This window comes from Dromaius novaehollandiae, chromosome W, assembly GCF_036370855.1.
Source record: "Dromaius novaehollandiae isolate bDroNov1 chromosome W, bDroNov1.hap1, whole genome shotgun sequence".
Lineage (NCBI taxonomy): Eukaryota > Metazoa > Chordata > Aves > Casuariiformes > Dromaiidae > Dromaius > Dromaius novaehollandiae.
In genome coordinates, this window is record NC_088130.1 from 45,436,698 (window position 1) to 45,459,347 (window position 22,650).

The window sequence follows — 22,650 nt, forward strand, 5'->3', positions numbered from 1 at the left end:
GACTTGATATTTTCTGTCCTATCTTCCATATTGTCCCTGCCCTATTCTTGTCTCTTACTTGCTTATGATCCCTTATTTCACACCTACTTTCCACTCCTAAAGTTTCTCACTCCACCCCTCTTTCCTAGGCACTCAGAGCCCCCACACGCCTTGGTATCCTTTCTAGTGTCTCTCTCCCAAGTTCAGCCATTTTCTATCTCATTTCTGCAAGAAAAATCCTATTCAGTCTCTGGCTGTAGAATACCACTGTAGATAGAATTCAGGAATTTTAGTGCAAGATTTAGTGAGTGTCTATCAAGTATCTATGAACTGTGAACTTTTTAAAGTTAAACTTTTTTAAAGTTTAACTTGTAAGTTAGCCTCCTGCACAGATTTTGTGAAGAATGGCAAAAAGGCATATCTGTTGGAGAAAGGACATTTTGGCCAAATGTCAGGTTCCTTCTCAGAAAATCTCAGACCTTTTCAAATAAAAGATTACACCCAAAAAACTTAACACTGGCAAAACAACATACCTTCCAATAATCTCATTCTGTGGAATGGTTACACTGCTTTGACTTAAAATTTCCTGAAGAAAATTCTAGCCTCCTGAAGAAAATTTCAAAGCTACAGGCAACTGAAAACCATCTTAAATGGGAAGCATTGAGCAACCTTAATAACACACCAGTGCTGCAAACCCTGCTAATGATACTTATTAACTTCTTTGCACATTACACTGCCTAACTGCTGCTAATTTTAGATGACAAAAATCCTCTGAACTAACAGCACTAAGTCCTCTGTCACAATGTCCCTGCTAGTTGACTGTGAGATAAGGATTGCTAACGCACACAAAAAATTACAACACTGGTAGAAACACTGCAGTGACCCAGAAGCATGGAACAGAGAGTCAAAAGTCCCTGAAAAGCAGACAGAACAATCCAATGACAGACTGCCTTCTCAGCAACATAATTGCAACCTGTGTCTAAACTTCTGGAGATTATTCAAATTCCTGAAATAAGTTGTTTTAAGAAAATTAAATGTATAATACTAGTCTTTAGTTATTCCTATATGTAACTTTGACTTTTCTCCCATTGAGGCCAATGAAGGAAGAAAGACTCCAAAGACTGGCAGCATAATTAACAAACCAAATCATTCTTTCTGGTGAACTAGGATTAGGCAAACCACTTTTGTAACTAGAAGTTCTGAAAATGTTACTAAAAGATGAAAATTTTCTTTTTTTTTTAATCCAAGCAGTAAAGGTGAATGCCTTTCACAATGAATTATTGCAAAATTACCAAACTCTTTTAATTTGGGGGCTAGGAAAGCACATTAGTGATACTGCTTTATCTTATAATCTGAGGGTTTGTTTGGTTTGGACTGAAAGAAAACTGGAAAAAGCTGAGCTGGATTTTGAACAGCAAATTAGGCAACTGGAAGAACAATGTAAACAGAACATGTTCAATAACATGTGCCTGGAATTGGATTTAGTTCATTCTATTTATCTTGAATCAATGCACAAACTACGATAATTAAAGAGAAGTCGGTAAGAATTTTACCACTGACTTCAGTGGAGCCAGAATATATAAGATGCAAATGGCATTCAAAGAAAACACCATAATGGGGAGAGAATGAGCAACACCAGTAAAACCCATTCTGTGGCTGTAACCCTAGAGCAGCTAGTCACCCAGTATGCCAGCAGTGCCTTCTGCTTAGTACGCCTTCAGTCCTTCACCCAGAAGTCAGTATCATGTATTAGTTCCCCCTTTACCACTCATTCTCACAGCTTCAGTGACACCATTTTCTGCTTACCCCAAACACTTATTGAAAGCAATGCAATTCAAAATTATTCATAAAATGAATTGGAAAGTGTTTTGTAAAGCCCAGAACTTTTATAGCTTTAACTTCCTGCACACACAATACCAAGTACCACCCCTTTCTTGCTGCTCTCTGAAGTGTCACTAACATCGTCCTTCAGAAGAAAAGGGGTAGAAGGAAACAAACTGAAAAATAGTGAGAATTACGAGGAAGCTGTAAGAAAGACGGAAAATCTTGTAATATGTAGGTGCTGCTGATTAGGGCTACTTACAATTACATTTTACATACAGTATGTACAGAAAACAACCCCCAAACCCACAAAATTTTGCAAAGTTCAGACTGCCATTTTAACAAGGTGATGGACGAAAGTTGTAGCAATTAATTTACTCACCCAAAACCAATAGCTACCCAGTAATTTCTGACACCCTGATGTGGTCCCACCATAGGAAGAATGTCTGGAGAATAGGTGATAGGACCCGCAATTGTGTTTATGATGTCTGCTTGTTTCAGAACAGGTACCATTTCCATAGCAGTCTCAATATGTTCCATTATTCTGTCTAAATCAGATTCAAAAAGTTCTTTTCCAAAACCTGCACAAATATTTGACTCATATTATATATTTGTTAATTGCACTGAAAATACTTACATTTTCAATACAGTTATGCAATCTATATGTATCATAGTTACATGGAATTCATCAGTATGTTCAAGCCTTTCTCATCCTAAATGGGAAAAATGGTGCGCATAAACCACTAGTTACCTGCAGGATGAAGTTTATTGTCAGTGCATTTACACTATCTTTTATATGTATTTGTTTAACCCTAAGGTCACACAAATTCAACACTGAAGTAGGAAGGAGATGGTGAAACACAGAAACTTCCTTTCATGTTAATAAAAACGACTTACTTTTCTCAATATGGCAGCAATTTGGGGAGGGAAGGAAAGATATTGCCTGTGTCAGCTTATGATTTCCTTGATGCAGAGTGAATTCCTGCATATATTTCAACCTTCAGTCTGGGCTCTGAGCATTACTGAACATCGCTTTGTAGCAGGACTTGACACTGGTTGAGACACGAAGTTGAGGAAGCTGACAGAGCAAGGCTGATTGTTCTATGTTAGGAAACACTTCTTTTTTAAATCAGCAAGACCATTGGCTTAAGGTCACTTTCTGTCCAGAAGTGAACAGACAACTGGGGCTTAAATATAACGGTAAATTTTTATAAGCAGCAATATGATGCTTCAGGTTGGGGCTTTTTGGAAAAAAAAAATCTACGAATCTACAACTCTCTTGCACTTTTTTTTGAGCACAGCATTTTGTCTAAGACATTCCTTTGCTGAATCTGTGTTACTTTTTGACAACTACATTACCTCTGGGGAATAGCCAAAAATCCAAAGCCCCTGCCAGCATGCTGGAGAGAACTTAGCTTTGAACAATCCCTATTCAGGTGAAGAAGCCTACAAAACACAGATTTAATGACTGGGTCTAATCACAACGCACAGGCACCTGTTCAGAGAGCAGGGCTAGATGGTGTTGTAGACTATATTTTGTGCCTATTTCATATAGTCTTATTATATTGCTGTGTTATTTCTATTTACTCTTAATTAGAGGTTATAACCATTCTCTGAAAAAAAGTTCTTGAACTACAATTGCGCATTGCAAATATTTTCCATTTTCCATCATTTAAGGCAGTGTGACAGGGTGGGATTTATACATATTAAATGGCACGCTAGTGCTTATCAGTTTAAAGAAAAAATGTTTTAATTACCAGGTGGGACTCCATTTGTTACCCATGAGTCCTGTAGCTTCATCTTCTCCTGTCTTTCATATGGACCAAATAAAAGTCCATCCCTTTCTTGCCTTAGATAATATGATCCTTCTAAGTCACGAATCACAGGCAGTTCTCTTTTCAGGGCTTTCACTTCAGGGATACTTGATGTCACAATATACTGGTGATGAACTGGTATGAGAGGGTGCTGCAGACCAATCATCTTGCCTACTTCACGGGCCCAGAAGCCTACAGAAGACAACAAACAAAGAACTAATATTCAAACACTTATATGAATAGGAAAAGACAGCAAAAATTTTTCAGGAACCATTCTGCTTTGCAGAAGGTGAGAAAGATATCATTTTTTCCATATTTTCAACTTATCTTTCCTATTATCCCACCTATTTTTTCGATACCCTCCGTAATTTCACCTCCTTGCTCCCAATTATACCACCATACATTATTCTAGTATACAGCTGTTCAAAAATATAGCTGAAAAAATATGAATTAGGCTTCTAGAAAATTCACAGGGGAATTTAATTAACAGTCCCACAAACCCCATGGTTTATTTCAGTAGAATATGTCTGCACTGCAGTTCTAGCACAAAGTCTGAAAAGCAGAATAAATTAGCTCACACCATACATCTGAACCTAGTTTCTTACTATCAACTGAACGAGCTAGTACACTTACCCAAGAGGGTAGCCAAGTTCTAACACCCCAATAGAGCAAGGCAGTACTTTTAGCCAGCTAACCTCAAGAATGTAAGTTTCTCTCCTCTTTCTCATACATCATGTGAGTTGTATTAAGTATTGCATTAAGTAAGTTTCTCATGTAATAATCAATTCATTATGATGTTCCTATTGGTGTCCAGTTAGAAGTTCTGATACAAACTGTGATCAGATAAAGTGAGCAGCAACTTCCCTGGTCCTGAGGCACGCTCAGGGCCCTTCATGTAAACTACTAGGTGTAATTTAAAGAAGGCCTAAGTCTTCTCTGTTAAGGTCCCTCAAGACTAGCTGCTTCTAGCTGCCAAGGTGCATCCACTTAGAGATGTACCTGTGTCAAAGCTAACCGTGCCAGTTAGCTCTGCCAGCCATATTCGTATTGGGCTCTGCGTCATGGCTCATGCCTGCTGTGAGGATGCAACATACAGACCAGGGAATCAGACAGATACAATCAAGTGGGAAGCTGCTTGAAGAAGCTTGGAATATCCCTCCACCTCACTCTCCTGACTCTTTGGATCTAGGAATGGAGATCTGAGAAGTATGAATGGAGGGGGAAAATCCAATGAAGCAGCAGTCCCAGGGGAGTCTGTGGGGCTGAGAATCAGTGTTGGGGGAAGGCAAAATAGAAGACACTAATAGGGCACTAATAAGGCTTAATGTCCCTGACCAGCCTTCCCCAGGGCCTCCCTCTACACTCCTGCCCATGGGCCCAGGAGCACACTGAAGCTCAGTCCCAGGCCGTCAGTCTCTGCCTGAGCTATGTTGCATGTGTGCCTGTCTGCAGCTCAAGTCATGTCACAGCCATGCCCATGTCTGGCCATGGACCTCCTTGATTCAGACACTGACTTGCAGGCTGGCTTCCCGGCTTGAGGCCTGCCTCAGCACTGTGGACCTGCCTGGTGATCATCAGGCTGGGTCTGATCCTGGTTACCCTCACCAGGCCTGATCCTGACCCTGACCTGCACACTGACTTCCTTGTTTGACCTCAGACCTGCCTCATCACAACAAGCTTGTCTGGTGATCTGGACTACGAGCTGACCCCAGCTGCCACCTCCAGCCTGCTCTGATCACCTTGCTGGGGTACCGTAGGATGTGGCCCGGCTGGCAAGGCCCCTCCCTACCAACCTTGTTACCGTCCTTGGCTCCCGGTCCCTCAGGAACCAGCTGGCCCTCACTGCTCATTGACATCAGCTTGGGAATACATCCTTTCATCTTTGGTGCAGCCTAAAGCCACCGCAATTTGGAAAGTTGAGTTGGGCTATGCTGGCCTTGTGCCATTTCCCCACACTAGGAGGGCTGTCAATCTCAGTTATTACAAACCGGCCTCAGAGTTTAACACCCACAGTTTTTTAAAAATACAAAGTTTCTGAGGGAGAAGTCTTTCATGGCGATTCACTTGACAATTGCTGACAGTCCTGTTATGCAGGGGAGAAGGAAATCCAACAGCATGATAGAGAGATTTGGTCAGTTAAAAGCCCCTGCCCACTAAATAGTAAAAAACAGTATCGGTTGTTCCGTATGTATCATACGTAAGACTTTTTCTTCTTAACTCCATCCTCGCAATCTGGAGGAGGCTCACTAATGGAACAGTTGTTAAGTTGGTCAAATTAGCTCAAGGAAATCATGTCATAGTCATGTTCTTTAAGGCTAATGAAACCTGATTTTATGCTCCTTTATACAGAGAATAACAAAAAAATTCTAATGAAGTTGAATTTCTAGCACATTCGCGAAGGCTTGCTCCGTTACTCATGACAAACACAGGTGTGGATTTGACAGGAGGCTAGAGGTGCCTAGAGTTGACTGACACCAGAGAAAGGAATGTATTCACTCTTATTTGCCAGCTATTCATGCACAGTGCCCCTTTCTACCAAGCCCAGGCCAGGGACTAGACAGCTACAACTATTGCTTATACCTATTGCAGTAATGTAAGGGTTCTTTAGACCTCTCAGCTCTGCTCCTCAGTACTTTTCTCACTATTTGGAGAAACCCAATAAAACTCACATAGTTGTTTCCCAGGACAAAGACTATTTAGGCAAAGTAGTAATTGTTTGCTTTGATTAAAAAAAAAGGGAGAGGAGCTAATTCTGCGTGAGATCTTTGAGTAGGAAAACCACAAATCTTTCAGATCTGTAAACATGTTGAAAACCCACAAGGCTCTAATTTTTGCAATTATGTGGGAAAAAATGATGTGAGAATGTTATAGATGTGTGAAGATGACAGCATATACATATGATAGAATACAATGACATGTCAGGAAACCAATTTGAGGGAATTTATTTTGATTTAGACATTTCCATATGACTTTTAAGGTATGGTCAGCTTATGATCCTCGCAGGAAAAGGGCAGGGTGAAGTAGCAAAGCATTCCATCTTTAGTATCACACTCTGTTTTTCTGCCAAAATTGCTTGGACGTCAAGAGATATTTTGAAAAGGAATGATGCTCCAAGAATGTGTTTCTAATAAATTCTAATAAATTTATTATTTTGCTTACCCATTAAAACAGTAACAGTGGGAAAATGTAGACAGCAAGCATATTCAAAGAAAATAAAACTGGTAGACTAACTTTTAGGTCTTTGATTCTTAACTTTGTTTCTTTGAAAATAATATTATTTTTTTTTAACAATTAAGCTTCCAGAAGCATATTACAATCAGAGCTGTCTGAATATGACCTTCAAATGCTGTTGAACTAAAGGCAAATCCTTTAGGTATGCTCAATACCAAATCTTAAATACTGTACTTCTAAAAAAAAGTTCACACTTCAGCTAATTGCTATTTAATCATCAAGAATAACAACAGCTGGGATTTACTAAATGAAATATGTTATAGTTTCTTTGTCTAAAGTTTTTGAACCATGTGCAAAAGCCATTACAAACACAAAAATGGCAAAGGGAAGAATATGTTCACTGAAATAAAGTTCTAATTGGAAGCAGATGTCAAGTTCTATCACACATAGTAGAGATAAATGAAGGCATAAATTATATCTCTGGGACATTTGTAATGATTATATTGTGCAGACTGCAAACATCTGATGCTGAAATATTTACTGGTGGTATTACTTAGCATATCTGTTGAACTATGCATTCTAACTCCTGTTTAAAAAAAACTCAGGAGAAAATCTTTCATCACTACATATGTATAAAATAGTTGTGAGATCGAGTGTGTGCAGGCACGCACCTGTGTCCTTATATACACACGCATGCATACTGTATATATGAACTAAATTCACCATTTTTGCAGATTTTAATCAATCATTCTATTACAAGCAGGATGCAAATCACTTCAGCAGGCTCAATACAAGTTAGTTCATGTCAGAGATTATTTATTAGGGATCTGCTTTCTTCAAAAATGGAAATCTCACATAAGGAACAGCTAAAAATTGGTTGGAACTAGTTTGTTCCAGTTCCACAGCAGATGTCTGTTGGGGTGGGGGGAAGAGAGAATGCAGAAAGCCCTCTGATATATTCTCCTGTGCTAAGACTGCAACATGAGCCTAAAATATGAGCTCTGAATTATATCAGTCATGATCTGTAGAGGAATGAGGCAAGGCTGAGAAGAATGAATGTTAGCTGACAGAATATTTATAAAAGATATGGGTTATATAGTATTGATTTCACATCGTTAGCCAGAATGTTCAGCAATATGTACTTCAAATGTTCATTTTGGCTGAACAGTTAGCTACACAGGAGAATTAACTAAATATGTCTTTGGTTTAGTAAGCTATTAAATCAAAAAAAAGACTATGAAAATTTCACAAGGATGCATTCCAGTTTTACAAATAAGTTTTGAAAAGCAGTTATTAGAAAACTCTGCCTAATGTCAACTTGATACATAACCAAAAGAAAGACAACTACGCTACAAAAATACAAGGAAAAAACTACATTTATGATACTACATCAATATGTTCCAGACACAAAAGTTCAGAATAATGAGTGCGTAGAAGTTTGGGGCCTAAGTAAGAGGTCTGATTGCCAAAAGAGCTGCTTTTCCATTCTATAATCCCAGATCATTCCCAGACTGATTGACTATTGACATCATGACAGGGTAACTGGCAGGTTTAGAACCTGAAGGTGAACTTTACAGATCCCTGCCATTTTAGCTAAGCTGATAGCAATAACAAGTGATCACCTATGGGTGATATATAACCAGAAGAGAAAGCACACTTTGCCAGCTGGTTTCATAGTTGGTCTGAAAACCAGGAATGATCTAACAAGGCTCTCTGCATGCATTCCAGACCCTGAAAGGAAGGTCATCCAGCAAGCACAAGTTCTTCTGCCCATCCTCTGAGTTCAATCCTCCATCTCATTCCCTCCAGACTTCTCTCTATCCCAATCTTCTCTCTTTCCCATCCCATCTTATCTTCTTACCCTCGTCCTCACACCCTTTTCAGCTAGTTTCTCTCACTCCATGTGCAAATCAGTTTCCCTCCTTTGTCAAATCCTGTCCCATCTGGCTTCTCTTGCTTGCGATCTACTCGCATCTACCTTTCCCTCCACCAGTCTTTAGTCCTCAGACAACTCACACAGTCTCAATTTTACAATCTCAGTTTTGCCTGGAACCAATCCTCAATATCTTTACTAATCTTTTTGCCTAAAAAGCTCCAGTTCCCTTAATGAATCACGCCAGACTCCTTTCTGCTCTCCATTTCCTTGGTGTCACTCCCTCTACAGTACCCGCCAGGCCGAGCTTCCTTAACCAGCAAGTCCTCTCATGCACAGGCTTTCCACTTGCTGTCAGTGCTCCAGCCATCCCCATGTACCTTTCCCAAGCAGTTCTCTCCTCCAAGTCTATTTCCCTTCTAGTCCAACTCACTTGTAATTACAACTACCAGCCATAGTTATTCTACCCACCAACCATAAAGTGGCATAAAAAGAAGTGTTTAGTTTGCATACAGGTTTCTAGACCTACTGATTTGTTTAGGAAAAGAGAAACAAATCTGAAGGACTCTTGCCCAAAAGCTCTTTGAAACAGAAATATCAGTTTGGCTTCTTTAACACAATGAAGAATATAAAAATTGTGTATGTAAATACAAGCTCCTTTGAGTTAGGAAACCTTTATTACATGGAAAAATTTATTGTCAAGCCAAGTACATGCTTAAAATACTAATCAAAGGGCGATAAAAATCTTCTGTTTCAAGAATATGTGGATAGAGTCAAATCTTAGAGAAAGATAATACTGAAACAGACAGTGTTATCTTACTGGCTGCAAATCCTCAGTCTCTGAAAAAACAGCAAAGACACTTCTATTTCATTTGTACATCCCTTTTCCCTTCCTAAGTAGCACTTATAAGAGGTCCTGTAATTTTAGAAGACAAGATGCATAGGCAGTAACCTGTCTCTTCTTCACAGTTTACTGTAGACTAGTAAAGGTCTCCTCTGTTTCTAAAATCTAACTGCTTGTTGGAGACTAACCAGAGAGAAATATTATTAATGTCTAGTAAAGGACAATTAGCTTAAATTCTAATTTTTCATGATATTGTTAAAGTGATATATGTAGACTGTATTTTACCACAAACCAGATGAATATTCAAAAACATATATTACCTATTTCTATAATCCAGACAATTCAGTACAGATGCTTAGCATAAACTAGTCTGCAAATCTCAAGAGTATACAAATGCTTATGTTAAAACCTACCTGCAGTGTTCACGACTCTTTTTGCCTGAATTACTCCAAGCGGAGTTTCAACTTCCCACGTCCCATCTGATCGGCAGTTCAGATTAGTCACTTGGACTGGGTAATTTAACTGAGCACCGTATTTTCTGGCTCCTGCAGCCAAGGCCATAGTGAGAGAGTAGGGATCAATATGACCATCTCCAGGGTTATACAGGCCAGCCAAAACCTAAGTGGAGGTAAAATCACACAAAATGAAAGAAAATAAAATTTATTGAAGTCAACTAATTTTGTTTTAAAATTGCCGTATTTCTGGAATTCAGTAAACCTTAAGGCGTTAAATCAAAACAAATGTTAAAACTATATAACGTTCTAAAAGCCAAAGATAGCCGACTATACAGTGCTTCTAAGGAAGTAAAATTCCTCAGTTTTCCCATGCAAGCCAAGGTCTCAGTGCTTTAATATTATGGCACAGAATATGCACAGAAATGCATGCAAGTCTGATTTTAGGGGTTTTTTTCACTGCAAAACAAGAATCTTTTATACAAATTGTATTAAAGAAACAGGCCCTAGATCTACATATCTGGTAGACCAAATTTTAATAGCAATAGACATTATTTTTCATAAAACTACATTCTTTACCGTATCCATGTTCAGTAAGGGAAACAACTCTTGCACTTTCTCAGGCGTGATTAAGTACTGCTCTGTTGGGTGCCAACCAGCACGAGTCATTTGATATTTGAATTCATCCACCCTAGTAGGGGTTGAAGCAATTCTGATGCTGCCAGGCTGATGAAACCCCACAACCTAAAACAAAGAGCAAAAGTGAATTACTGCAAGGACCTTTACTTATCTCTGTAAATGCATGTTTGGGAAGCACATAGTACTTTTGCCACTATCACTACTGAAAAGAGACTCACATAAAGGCGTCCTTGAAGGAACAGGACTTAAATGTAGACTCACAGAGAGAAAAGAAAAAAAAACAAATGTTACCAAAATAACTTCCCAAATACACACTGTCTTGAAAAAAGTTGTAAAAGGGCTCTATTGAATGTCACAATACTATTGTTTTTAATTAAGATTTGATTAATACTTGAAGTTATGGCTTACAGATTTTCAAAAGTATATCAGATGCATCTGAAAATAAATATATAATAGTTTATATTAAAGTTTATCACCTGCATAATTTTCTATTGAGATACTGCAAAATAAATTTAACTGATCAAGCATCTTTACTGATACAATAAATAATCCCCTTTTTTCTCTTTTTAGTAAAGCAGAAATTCTTAACTAGTTGGACACTGAATGCTCACTGTCTGGCATACATAATTCAATTTATGCCCCTCTGTAATGTACTGCCTCACAGTACATTAATACGGTAGGTAAGACTTTTTGTAGGAGAACTCACAATGATAATCTGCTGTATTGTCTTAGGTGTCTTAGGCGTACTAGCAGCAGAATAAGGCAAAAGGCATTTTTTGACAATTATAAAGTTAGCAGACTAGCAAGGTGAGGATCATGCAGTTTCTCCTGCAGTTTCTGCTGCAACTTGAAGCAAGCATATGTTTAGTGAATGGAATCTATATGGCTGAAAGATGACAGATTAAAAAAATGACTCCCATGTGTCTCCACATACCCATTCCTTAAGTCACTAAATAAAGCAGAGCTCTGAAAAGGGACAGGAAGAATTGCAGCAATCTTCTCAAGTACAGACAGCATCATATCATACGTATTTTCAAGCAGACATGTTTAAAGCAGGAATGTATAATAATCAGTTTGTTCATTCCAGATCCTTGATTCTATTTTAACTCCTATAGAGAGCTGCACACTCCCGGGCTGCTGAGCTTCTGAGATGTTTGATGAAAACCACTTTCTTAAAGATTAGAGGGATCCTGGAAACCATCTAAAATATTTAGTGAATAAGCTCCAGACTATAGCATAGATATGCAGGGAGGAGAATATACTTCAATAAAAGGGGATCCGTATGATAATCATTAACATAGGGGTACACAACTTGTCAACCCCAAACTTCTCTGCAAGACTCTTAGTAAGATTAATACTGATCCGAATTAATACTTCAGAAGTTAAGGAGATTACCTGTCCAGTCTCTTCTTCCAGCTTTTCATATAGTTTGATGCTGTAAGAATGGATTTTCTTCAGGTTTATTCCAGGATGAAAGTAAGTAGTTAAACCAGCCTCAAATAAAAAATAGAAACAATATAAGGATATGGTTAGAAATGCAGTGTTTTCCTTCTCTCCTTCCAGCTGTCATTCAAAAAGGAACTGTCAAGTTATTATAAAGAAAAGTAACACATGAATGGAGCCAACCACTACAAAAATAAAAATAAAATCCTTTCCTTACTTATGGCATTCCTATTCTCTGCACACATGTTTTTCCACCTGTCTTTTCTCATCAATTTTGTCAAGCCATGAGACTGTTGCAGTTGTTCTCTCCTGAGACTGCCTTTCTCCCTTAAATTATTCAGTTGTCTGTTCCAAATCTTTTGGAAGAGACATACAACTCAGTTCCTGATCTCTAAAGGTCTCTAAAGGTACATGCTGGAAGTCCTGTAGCAGGTCATTTTGCTTTTTGCAAATGGACATGCGATAGAAACCAAACCTTCACAAAGATCAGATCTGAACAAAAGTTATTACTTTCCTGTGGTGTGAACAACAGCGTGGCGGAAGACAATATTCTCGAGTCTCAACAGTAGTCTCATGTTGCAGCAGTAAAAGAGCAACTGCTGTATTTCAGAGGTGGTTGAGGAAATTACTATATGTATTTTGCACATCATTTTACTAGGTTTGACTTTGTATAGCTGTTGAGTCCTTTTGGACTCATATAAGTATTAAATCAAAAATTACTACAGCCGCTTTTACATTTAAGGAAATTATTCACCTGTCTACACTAGAGACATCTGCATCAGTCTAATGACATTTGTAACTGTGGATCTTAAGCAAAAAGTGAAATTTAAGTCTCACTGAAGTTAAGGATATTCTTTCGTATTTCCTGAATTGGACGTCTTGTTGAAACTCTTTTTTCAAGTTGAGGCAACAAAACTGCAAAATCCCAGTATGATTTCAAGCTAAGTAACTATATTGATTTAAGCATACCAGTACATATTTTGCTAACTAAAATAGAGCTTATTTATAGATGCAGTTTGCTTAAATTAAGAACCTGACTTTATATATAAAGGCTCCATTTACTATAATAGATATGTTAAAATGAATGCACAGTACAGGATTTTCAAAAACAGTTAAGGGAGCTAGTGGACACCAGAGTCCCCTTTGAGTTCACTACCATTTTGAAAAAAAAAATCAACAGGGAAAGTAAAGATGGAAAGTAACATATATAGCAGAGTTCTGATACTTCCATTTAAGTTTCCTAGTAAGTACATACACCAAACTACTCCTGACTTTTAGGTTGTCAACTCTGTTATATGCTTCATATTTTAAGCCTTTAACTTGCAATAATAACTGTATGCATGTAAATAACAAAAGCAACATTTAGTGCTCTGTAAAGATATATCTTAATTCACGCTAGTTTAATTAGCCTTCTAACCTATTAAACATACTGCAAAATTAACATCAACATATACTGCATAAATTATATCGCACCTTCTCATTTTTTTGAAAACATGGACGATTCTGACCCATCTTTCTTGGCACAACTCCACATTTACGCCCCAGTATTATTCCTCAGAAACAAATGAGCTCCAAATGGCTCTTAGCAAATGGCTTGCACTCAGATTTACACACTCCTCAAAAAACTTTATTCACACTTGCTGCCTAAGATGACGGAAACTCAGTATCTTCACAGGAAGAAGTGGCTGTCATTAGTGATTTAAAATGTTTTTGCTAGTCGGGGTGCTAACTATTTCCAGTTGCTCGCAGTAGCTAGGTTCTTCCAGAATAGGGGAATGACTGTTTACCCATTCAGCCACTAACAACAGCTTGTTAATATCTCTGCTCTGGAGAAACTGAATTGTTGCTATCAGTTAAAGACAGAGAGCAACCCACTGGTTAGTACATTCAGAACCACTACTTTCAGCTGCTTCTTAAACTGTTGCATTCAATCTGAACAGTGGTGGATTGAACAGCAGCGGCTCTATGATTCCTGCTGGACTCTTGAGATACCCAAAGGGGTCACAACCAGGAATCGGAGAAGCACTAACCTGGATCAGTGTTGGCAGAGTATGGTATTTTGTGTATGTCTTGTCCAGGACCTTTAACTTCCTTTCATAGGAAAGGGATCAATGATTTTTTCTACCTTTTTCAAAAGTTTTTCCTGACTTTCTTTGTGAGGATTTTATCTTTCTGGCATCTTAAACTTAATATACAATTGTGGAGAACAGACAAGGCACTGTTCACTCCAAAGGCCTGCTGAAGAGGGGAAGGTATCACTGTTCACAGATGGGGAGTGGGACTGGGCGTAGGCCAGGTAGTCTCTCCCTGCCTGTGGACACACGCCCCAGCTTGCGCAGGGTACAGTAACAATGCCTTTGTCACCACCTCCGCTGTTATCTGCTACCAACCACTTGCGGCCTAAACTAATGTCAAGAGCCTGACCCACACCAAAGCTGCCTCATAAATCAAGTGAAAAGGAGAATTAATATCTACAACTACATGCTGATCAGGCATGAGAACCCATGATGGGGGGCCTCCACTATTTAGTTCTCTAAATCTGAAGGGTGGAAACCTTTGTCACAAGTTTTCATTAATTTCTTTTCCCTTCCCTTTTGAAAACCCAGTCAGCGGGTTGAGCCCAGAGGAGTGTGTCAGAGTGACATAGGTTCTGGCTACTGATAAGGACATCAAGAAACCTAATCACAATAGACATGCGCCTTAGACGCATATAAAATGTGGTAACAACAGCTCTTTGGAGCTCCCTTTCGGCTGGTCTGGGACCCCCCCCCTTACTGCGTCCTGCACACTTGAGACCCCCGCCCGATGTGGAACAGGTCGTATTACCCCTGCTTGCTCTGTATGTAGTGTAGTGTGTTATTTTTACCCTGTTAAATACGGAACTTGCTATATTGTTTAAACTCTCTTGCTTAAGGATACTGGTGTACTTAATAAATATCTGAAACCTGATAACCGCCTGGCTGTTTGGTCAGTGAGGCGTTAAAATCAAAAAATACAAGTCACCCCGCTGGCCGTAAGAGGTGTTCGTGACAACAATATCATAGTGTATCACATGGGTGAGACATCAAAATAAACCAATGGAAAACTGTGTAAAGTTAATCATCTACCAGTATTGCATTTTTCAATTGTAACTATATTTTATTCACGAATTTGTCTCCAGTTCCTAACTATATTCATGACCTGAACAATCTGAGTTCAGAAAGTGACCACACAAATCTGTAGGAGGACAAAAAAATCCACAAATGAGGGCCATATTAAACACAAAGCCAGCACCTTGAATTCATAACGTCCCTGAAAAGCAAATTCCTGGGGTAGGTTAATTTTCTAGAAAAATATTGCTATCTAGCTGTCCTGTTCTTATTACCATATCATATCAGCATCACGCTGGGCACTGCTGGAGATATTTGGCTAAAGGTGCTTTTGATATACGTGGCTTTATGTTGTTGTCAACATACTTACTTTACTTTCTTCAGACTAAAACCCAGGGCTGTTTCACTGCAGATTTCATAATTAAGACTTGCTTGTTTTTTCAAAAATAAGTCCTAAAGGCCTTTTTGCTGTATACACCAAATAAAGAAATAAATTATGCATTGACTACTGAACTGTTTACATTTCTTCAGCCATTTTCAAAAACCTTTGGGTTATTCATTTACATGTACCAGAAAATTGTGTCAATTTATCTCACATTATCTCTGCTGTCTTCTTTTATTGATATAAACATTTTCTGATTGGTGTTTTATTAGTTTTCTGAATGTAGTAAGTATTTCCAATGCAATGAAATTCCATTTTAGTGGTCGCTGTCAGGTAAAGCAGTTTTGAATAAAATGAACCAGAAATTAATTGCAAGTTAGCTATAAAATAATAGAAATTTGAAGGCATTTAATTGCCAGAATTAAACCAGAAATTCTCTCTCTGACATTTTTAAGTGAAGAACATAATTTTAAACATATATAATGCCTTTTGGCTTCAATAAAAAATGTTCCTTATTTAAAGAGTGCAGTTAGGAGACAACTCTAACCTGACAGAGTTATATCAAAATTAAGATGATAAAATCATAGAACAATTCAGGCTGGAAGGGACCGCAGGAGGTTTCTGTTCAACCTCCTGCTCAAAGCAGAGTCAGCTATTTGCCCAGGATTTCTCCTGTCTGGTCTTGAAAATCTTCCAGGATGGAGACTGTACAACCTCCCTGCCCAACTACAGGACTTTGCATTTGTCCTTGTCGAATTCTGTAAGGTTCCTCTCAGCCCATCCCTCCAGCCTGCCTAGGTTCCTCAGCATGGCAGCCCTGCCCTTGCATGGGTAGACTGGTTCCCTGAATTTGGTGTCATCTGCAAACTTGATAAGTGTTCACTCCGTCACCTCCTCCAGATCACTGATAAAGATACTAAACAGGATGGGTCCCAGGATAGATTCCTGCAATACTCCACTTGTTACCAGCCTCCAGGTGGCCCATTAACCACTACCGTCTGAGCCAAACAATCCAAACAGTTTTTTAACTATCTAGTTGTCTGCTCATCCAGACCAAAATGTTTTAATTTGTATACGTGAATATTATGGGAGGCAGTGTCTAAAACCTTGCTAAAATTGAGGTAAATGACCTCTACTGCTCTCCCTTTGTCCAAAAATCCAGTCATTTATCATACTGCCTTTATAAAAGGCAATCAGGTTCATCAGGCATGATTTACCCTTGGCAAATCTATGTTGACTGTTCCCACTCACGTTCTTGTCTTATGTGCCCAGAAATCTGATCCAAGACTCACTCCATGATTTTCTCAGGAAAAACGTAAGGCTAAGTGGCCTGTAGTTTCCTTGATTGTCCTTTTGGAATACAACATTTGCCTTTCTCTAGTTGTTAGGGACCTCCCTCGATCTCTACAACTGATAGAGGATGGCCTTGCAACGCCATCAGCATCTTTGGTGCAGTCCATCTGGTCCAATGTACTTGTATGGGTTGACTTCTCTCAAGCAATGCCCGACTAGATCCTCATCCATTGCTGGTAGTTCTTCTCTTCCTTAAACCCTGGCTTTAAGCACAGAGGCCTGGGAGACCTTGCCAGTAAAGACTGAGGCAAAGAAGGCATTGAGTACCTCAGCCTTATCTGTGCCTACTGTCACTAAATCACTCACCTCTTTCAGCAATGGTGCCACATTTTCCTCGTTCAGCCTTTTACTACTAATGTAATTTTAGAAGCTCCTCCTGTCGCCCTTAATGTTCCTTGCAAGTCTTAGCTCTAGTTGAACTTCGGCTCTCCTAACATCCCCTTTGGATGCCCAGGCAATTTTTCTAAACTCCTTCTTTGTAGCCTTTCCCTGCTTCCATCTCCTGTATACTGCCTTTTTGCACTGGATCTCAGTCATAAGTTCCCGGTTTAGCCAAACTGTCCTCCTGATACATCTACCTGTTTTCTTGAGTTTCAGAATGAACCATTCTTGCACTTGGACACCTGCTCCTAGTTTTGCTCTTTTTTTTGTAAGATGGAGATTTTTTTGACGTTTGTGAACACGATCTGAAAAGATAATTTTCTTAGGAATGATCACCATACTATAAAATGCTGAAATTTTAAAGCATTTTTATAGGTTGAAATTTGTATATATTGAAATCTTCATGTATCAGTTTTGTTCTACCCTAATCTGTTTCAAATTTTATACTAACTCTATTATCAAATTAGAATTCTGAAGGCAATTGGCATTAGTACAGTTATCACCTACTTCTCCGTCCTTGCAAGTTTGACCAAGTCTTAAGAAGTTTTTATTCCTCTTGTGCTGTGATTTAACAACTATCAGCATCAGAATCAATTGAGTGTTGCAAGGAAAAGTATTACATAACAGAATGATATATGCTAAACATTTTCTTAGAAAACACCTTTTCAAAGAATTACTATGGGAAGACCCACCTGCTGAGTTATATATGCCCTGTTCAGTCCTCAAGGCCTGAGTAAGATTGCAAATGATCTGACCTGCAGTAGAGAACAACTTCAGGAGGTCTTAAAGCCTGAGTCCTGACCTAATTTATACACATATAATAACCACTACTTTGTCATGGTTAGATAGGTATAAATATGAGCAGCTCTTGCTCTGTTATTTATGTTGTCTCATTATTGTCAGTATAAAAAAGTGCACACTTCCAGTGCTGTTTTCATTTAAATAAAATGAAAGTCAGCCAAATTTATGTCAGACCTGAGAAGTGGAAGAAAGTTTTGACGGAAACGCTAGCAGGAATATGATCCATCTGAAATATGACCCTGAGCACTTGCAGAATTTGTTGGACTGTGAAAGGGGGAAAACCTGGTATAGTACAGCAACATCTGAAGTCAACTTTCAACTTTTGTGGCTGCAGGCAATATATTATGTGCCATGTCACATTCTAACTATATGTATAATTTTCATCTGCATCTAGTATTATATCACTATGAGGAAACCACTGATACATGCACAGTATCTGGCATAATTAAAGTACCGGCAGTGACAGTTTTATCTTTCACCTCATGTGAAACAGATTTATCATGAACTTTCTCATCTTCAAACACAGCACTGTAATACCGAGTCCAACAAAGAGTGATACTATACCATGTAGTTTACCTAAGTTACTCATTTCTAACCTGTCTCATAACTAGATGTCTTGCTGCGTTAATCACACAACATTTTGTTGCAGCAGGCACTACAGAGCAGCCCTCCCAATTGCCTTGTCAGGCATCTTCTCTGTTGCACTCCGCATCCATCACTACTTTTATAGCAGAGTTCCTCACCCAGCACTCCACCACTAACTTCACTAAGAAGTGCATGCTAAAATATTGAAGGAGAGATGAGCAACAAACTAGAGTGAGAGAGTATAACAACTACAACAAAGGAAACATTTAGTAGCAACCTCCTATTCCAGGATTTTGGTTTCTTATTCAACAAGGGGATCTTTTGATATACATTTTTTTCTGTAAATGTTTTGGGCAAACAGATTTCAGTCTGTGACTCACTCATGTACGCTTCAATCAAAGTATTTCTTTGAACATTTCATTTGACACTTATGATGCATGGTGTTCTGTTCTCTGAACTGTATCAGCTATGTTATGTTTCTGTCTAAAAGGAATATAATTATTGAATTTTGTTTTTCCAAACTCCATACAATGTGTTTTGTTTTGGTTTTTTTGGTGAAAAGCAAGTAAAATGAAGTATAAAACCTACTTAGACATTTCTGGCAGTGATTTTTTTTTTATTTTATTTTTTACTATTTTCTTTCATAAGGCCCCAAACACACAAAACATCTGTACTGAAGTACTTCAAACTTCAGACCAGGAAGAGGATGAGAATACAAATCAAATATGGTCCATATGAGTCATCCTCCTTAATGTGCTTCTGAAAGGCACTCAGATATTACAATTATAAGCATGGCATAAATGCTCCATTGTATGAATAGAGTAGTTCTAGGGACAGCAGGCTGTTGCTTTTACATTCTTTTTTATTGCTACATACAGGGATAATTTTCTTCTAGTTTCATCCAAGCCTCGCTGGAAGTGAATGGAAAAAGCACCTATTTTTGTGTCAAGCTTTAATTCATTACACTAGCCACTCCAGGCATTGACATATAAAATACATAGTTACATACACGCATGCTGTGCACCAGTATCTCCACTAGATTAGTGTAACTATGGGAGGTGTCCCCAGCTGTCACTATTATCTTTATGTCTTTCTAGTCCTTTCTCTTAGAGTGCAGACAAAGATTCAGCCCTGGAAAAACAGTTCATGGTTGTTCGTTTTGCTCCTTCAAGAGTTTGTATAACATCAGTGGCAGAAAAGAAAGCTCTTGCCTCTAGTAAGAGCCAATTTCTGGGACAATGATACTCTGTGAGAACTGGACACTGATGCTGCTCCTTAATCACCTCTCTTTCAGGATAGCACATATATGAAATCCAATTACACACGGAATGAAGCCAAATTTCACACTTCTGGCTTATGCATGCCAACGCAACCATTTCCAGTGATACAGTCTGCAGTATAAACCAGGCTACTTTTAGAAATAAACACTAAAGTTTAAAAAGTCCAAATTAAACTAAAGTTTAAAAGTCCAAGCCCAGTTAACTGCAACAAACAGATTATAATATTAACAGTTATCTTTGTATTTTAATACCTCCCATCCAGTAATTTCAAAATACAACATTTATCCCAAATTTTACAAAATGAGGAAAGTGTATTATGGATAGCTGAACCAACTTTTCAAAATTCATATAGCAAGTCTACACAGAACTCAATACTAAAGGTTGTACCTATAAAAAAGCCAGGACAATTAACCTCTGGAAAGCCAGGGTATATGAGGATCATGAAAAGTTCTATCACCATTAGATATACAAACTGTTGATAATCTAAGAGATTAACAAAACGTTTCTTACTGCATGCCAAGTAGATCCTGCAGTGAGCTCAGATTTTTCCAGCAGAACAACATCCTTCATGCCAGCTTTAGACAAGTGATAGGCTAGACTCACACCAATGCAACCACCGCCGATGATCACTGTGTCTGCTCTATCTTTCCCCAAGGAAGGAGATGGATTTTCTTCCCTGGGGAAAAATAGCAAACAAAACAGTTGCACTTTTGTCCATCTTCTTTCTTGCTTGGTAGTCTAAGTGACACAATCAATTTAAATAAATGATACTTTATCTTCTCACCTGATTTAGAATCCAACCTGTTCACTCTTACAATCTGCTTTTAAAGTAAATGGTCTTAAAGGGTCATATGCATATACGGTACTAACCAAAAGAACAGAACAAGCTTGCTTCCACTCACAACTTTAAATCTTTGCTATTTGCCCAATTTACCCTTATGTGTGAACCCTATTTATCAGCAAGAAACTGTACCCCTGAAATGACACTGCCAATATCTGGCTTTTCAAAAGTGCTGTAGTATACTGCAACACAAAGAAAATCTTTAAAAAATGTCTGTGTCCTGTCTGTTTTGACATGTTCTACTTTGCTAAATCCAAATATTATGGAAAGAGGTTTTTCTCAATGGCTCACATGTGCTACTATACTATGCTGCAGTTTCACAATCACTTTAAACCAGTGTAAGCCAGTACTGCTGCCATAGGCAGCCCCATTCTACTCCACCTTGTCTGATCTTCTCCTCTACCCTCCCTTCCACAGGCAGCCAAGTAGCGTGCCAGATCAGGAAATTTATCTAAATTAAAAACAGCCATTTTTTCATGTGTGAGACAAGATGGGACCTCTTATTGCTGCAGCAATACAGACTACAGTGAAGCTGCTGTATCTGTCCCTTCAGGGCAGTTACTCGATTTAATTTTTAATTTTATCTCCCCACTCCTAGTATACAGCTTTTTGCTGTTTACCTTTGAAGCCTCTCTGGCAAATGCCTATCTAATGTTTAACTAGTGTTCCATCTATCCCCCATTCAGAAATCAAAACTATTAATTGTATCTATTATCAATAAAGATCTCATAAAACAGTATGAAATTTTAACTGTAAATGCAGGCAGAATATGCATCATGCTTATTCACTATGTGAGAATGAACGAAAAAAAAAATAAACGGGAGCGCAGACCACCACAGATTTCCTGCACGTGATCCATAACACTTGCGTGTGTTCTTTTTTGAAATTACACATTAATTTTTTCAAGTTAATAGTAAACTGTTTAACAGACAGATGTGAAACTCTTACATAAACTCCTATACCGAGTTTTGCCAGATAAACGCAAATCAAGGTCAGGTGTCTCGAAGGTCTTTTTATGCATCTTTTACGTTGCGAATCTGACACTGCCTCACTTTGACTTCCAACTTTTTTCACACCTTTTCCTTCAAACCCAGAGGCCTGGCGAGAATCCGAGGGGCGCCTTTTCCGTGAGCTACAACACTCCCCCCGACGCTTTGCCGCGCCAGTTGAAGCAGCTCCCGCCGTGCTCGCTGACACGACCCAGGGCGCGGCAGAAGGGGCCCCCGTGCAGCCGGTCAGCTCGTCACCGCAGCCGGGCTCCGGTCTGAGGCCCCGGGAGCCGCGCCGCCTTCCGACGCCGAGAGGCCTTGGGGCCCCTCGGCGGCACCGCCTGCGCACGGCAGAGCCGCGTTACGCGGGCGAAAGCGCTAACTCCCCTCACCGCCTCCTGCCCCGCCGGGCAAGCTCGCCCCTCCGGGCCCGTGCCCCGGCGCCGCGCTGAAGCCGCTCGGTCGCCGCGGGCCGTTTCACGGCCAGGGGCGGCGGGGCTCGGCCGGGCGCTGCCCTCAGGCGGAGGCGCCCGCGCGGCGGCCTCGCGCTCAGAGGTGCGACCGTTAACGGCCTCTGCCGACGCCGCGGCTCCGCGCCCCGCTGCGCCTCGTGCCAGCGAGGCCGCGGCCCCGCACGTGGTCGCGCCCGCCCCGCCGGAGGGACGGCCGGGAGCTCCTCACCCCGCCCGCGCCGCCCCACACTCACCGGCCCCGGGCGCCCGCGCCGCCGCCGAGGGGCCGCAGGGCGGCCGCACCGGGCGGGACGGACCAGCCGCCGCGCCGCGGGGGGCGCAGCCGCCGCAGCGCTGCCTGCAGCACCCCGCTCATGCCGCGGCCGGGACGGGGAGCGCCGGCTCTGCGCCTCCCCCGCGAGAGCACGCTGCGCTGCCCTCGCCGAGGCCGGCCCTCCCGG

At 39.9% G+C, this 22,650-nt stretch overlaps 1 protein-coding gene across 1 annotated transcript in view; it reads right to left on the bottom strand.

Annotated features, from left to right (window-relative positions):
* The window catches only part of LOC112987054 (dimethylglycine dehydrogenase, mitochondrial), a 47,417-nt gene extending 24,772 nt beyond the window's left edge, over positions 1–22,645 (bottom strand). The window contains exons 1-7 of the mRNA XM_064500815.1: positions 22,444–22,645; positions 20,418–20,583; positions 11,989–12,087; positions 10,534–10,698; positions 9,916–10,120; positions 3,558–3,806; positions 2,183–2,381 (exon numbers count right to left, since the gene is read on the bottom strand). Of these exons, the coding sequence (XP_064356885.1) occupies positions 2,183–2,381; positions 3,558–3,806; positions 9,916–10,120; positions 10,534–10,698; positions 11,989–12,087; positions 20,418–20,583; positions 22,444–22,565 (1,205 nt within the window). The 5' untranslated portion in view covers positions 22,566–22,645. The remainder of the gene's footprint in view (positions 1–2,182; positions 2,382–3,557; positions 3,807–9,915; positions 10,121–10,533; positions 10,699–11,988; positions 12,088–20,417; positions 20,584–22,443) is intronic.
* Between the last annotated feature and the right edge of the window lie 5 nt (positions 22,646–22,650).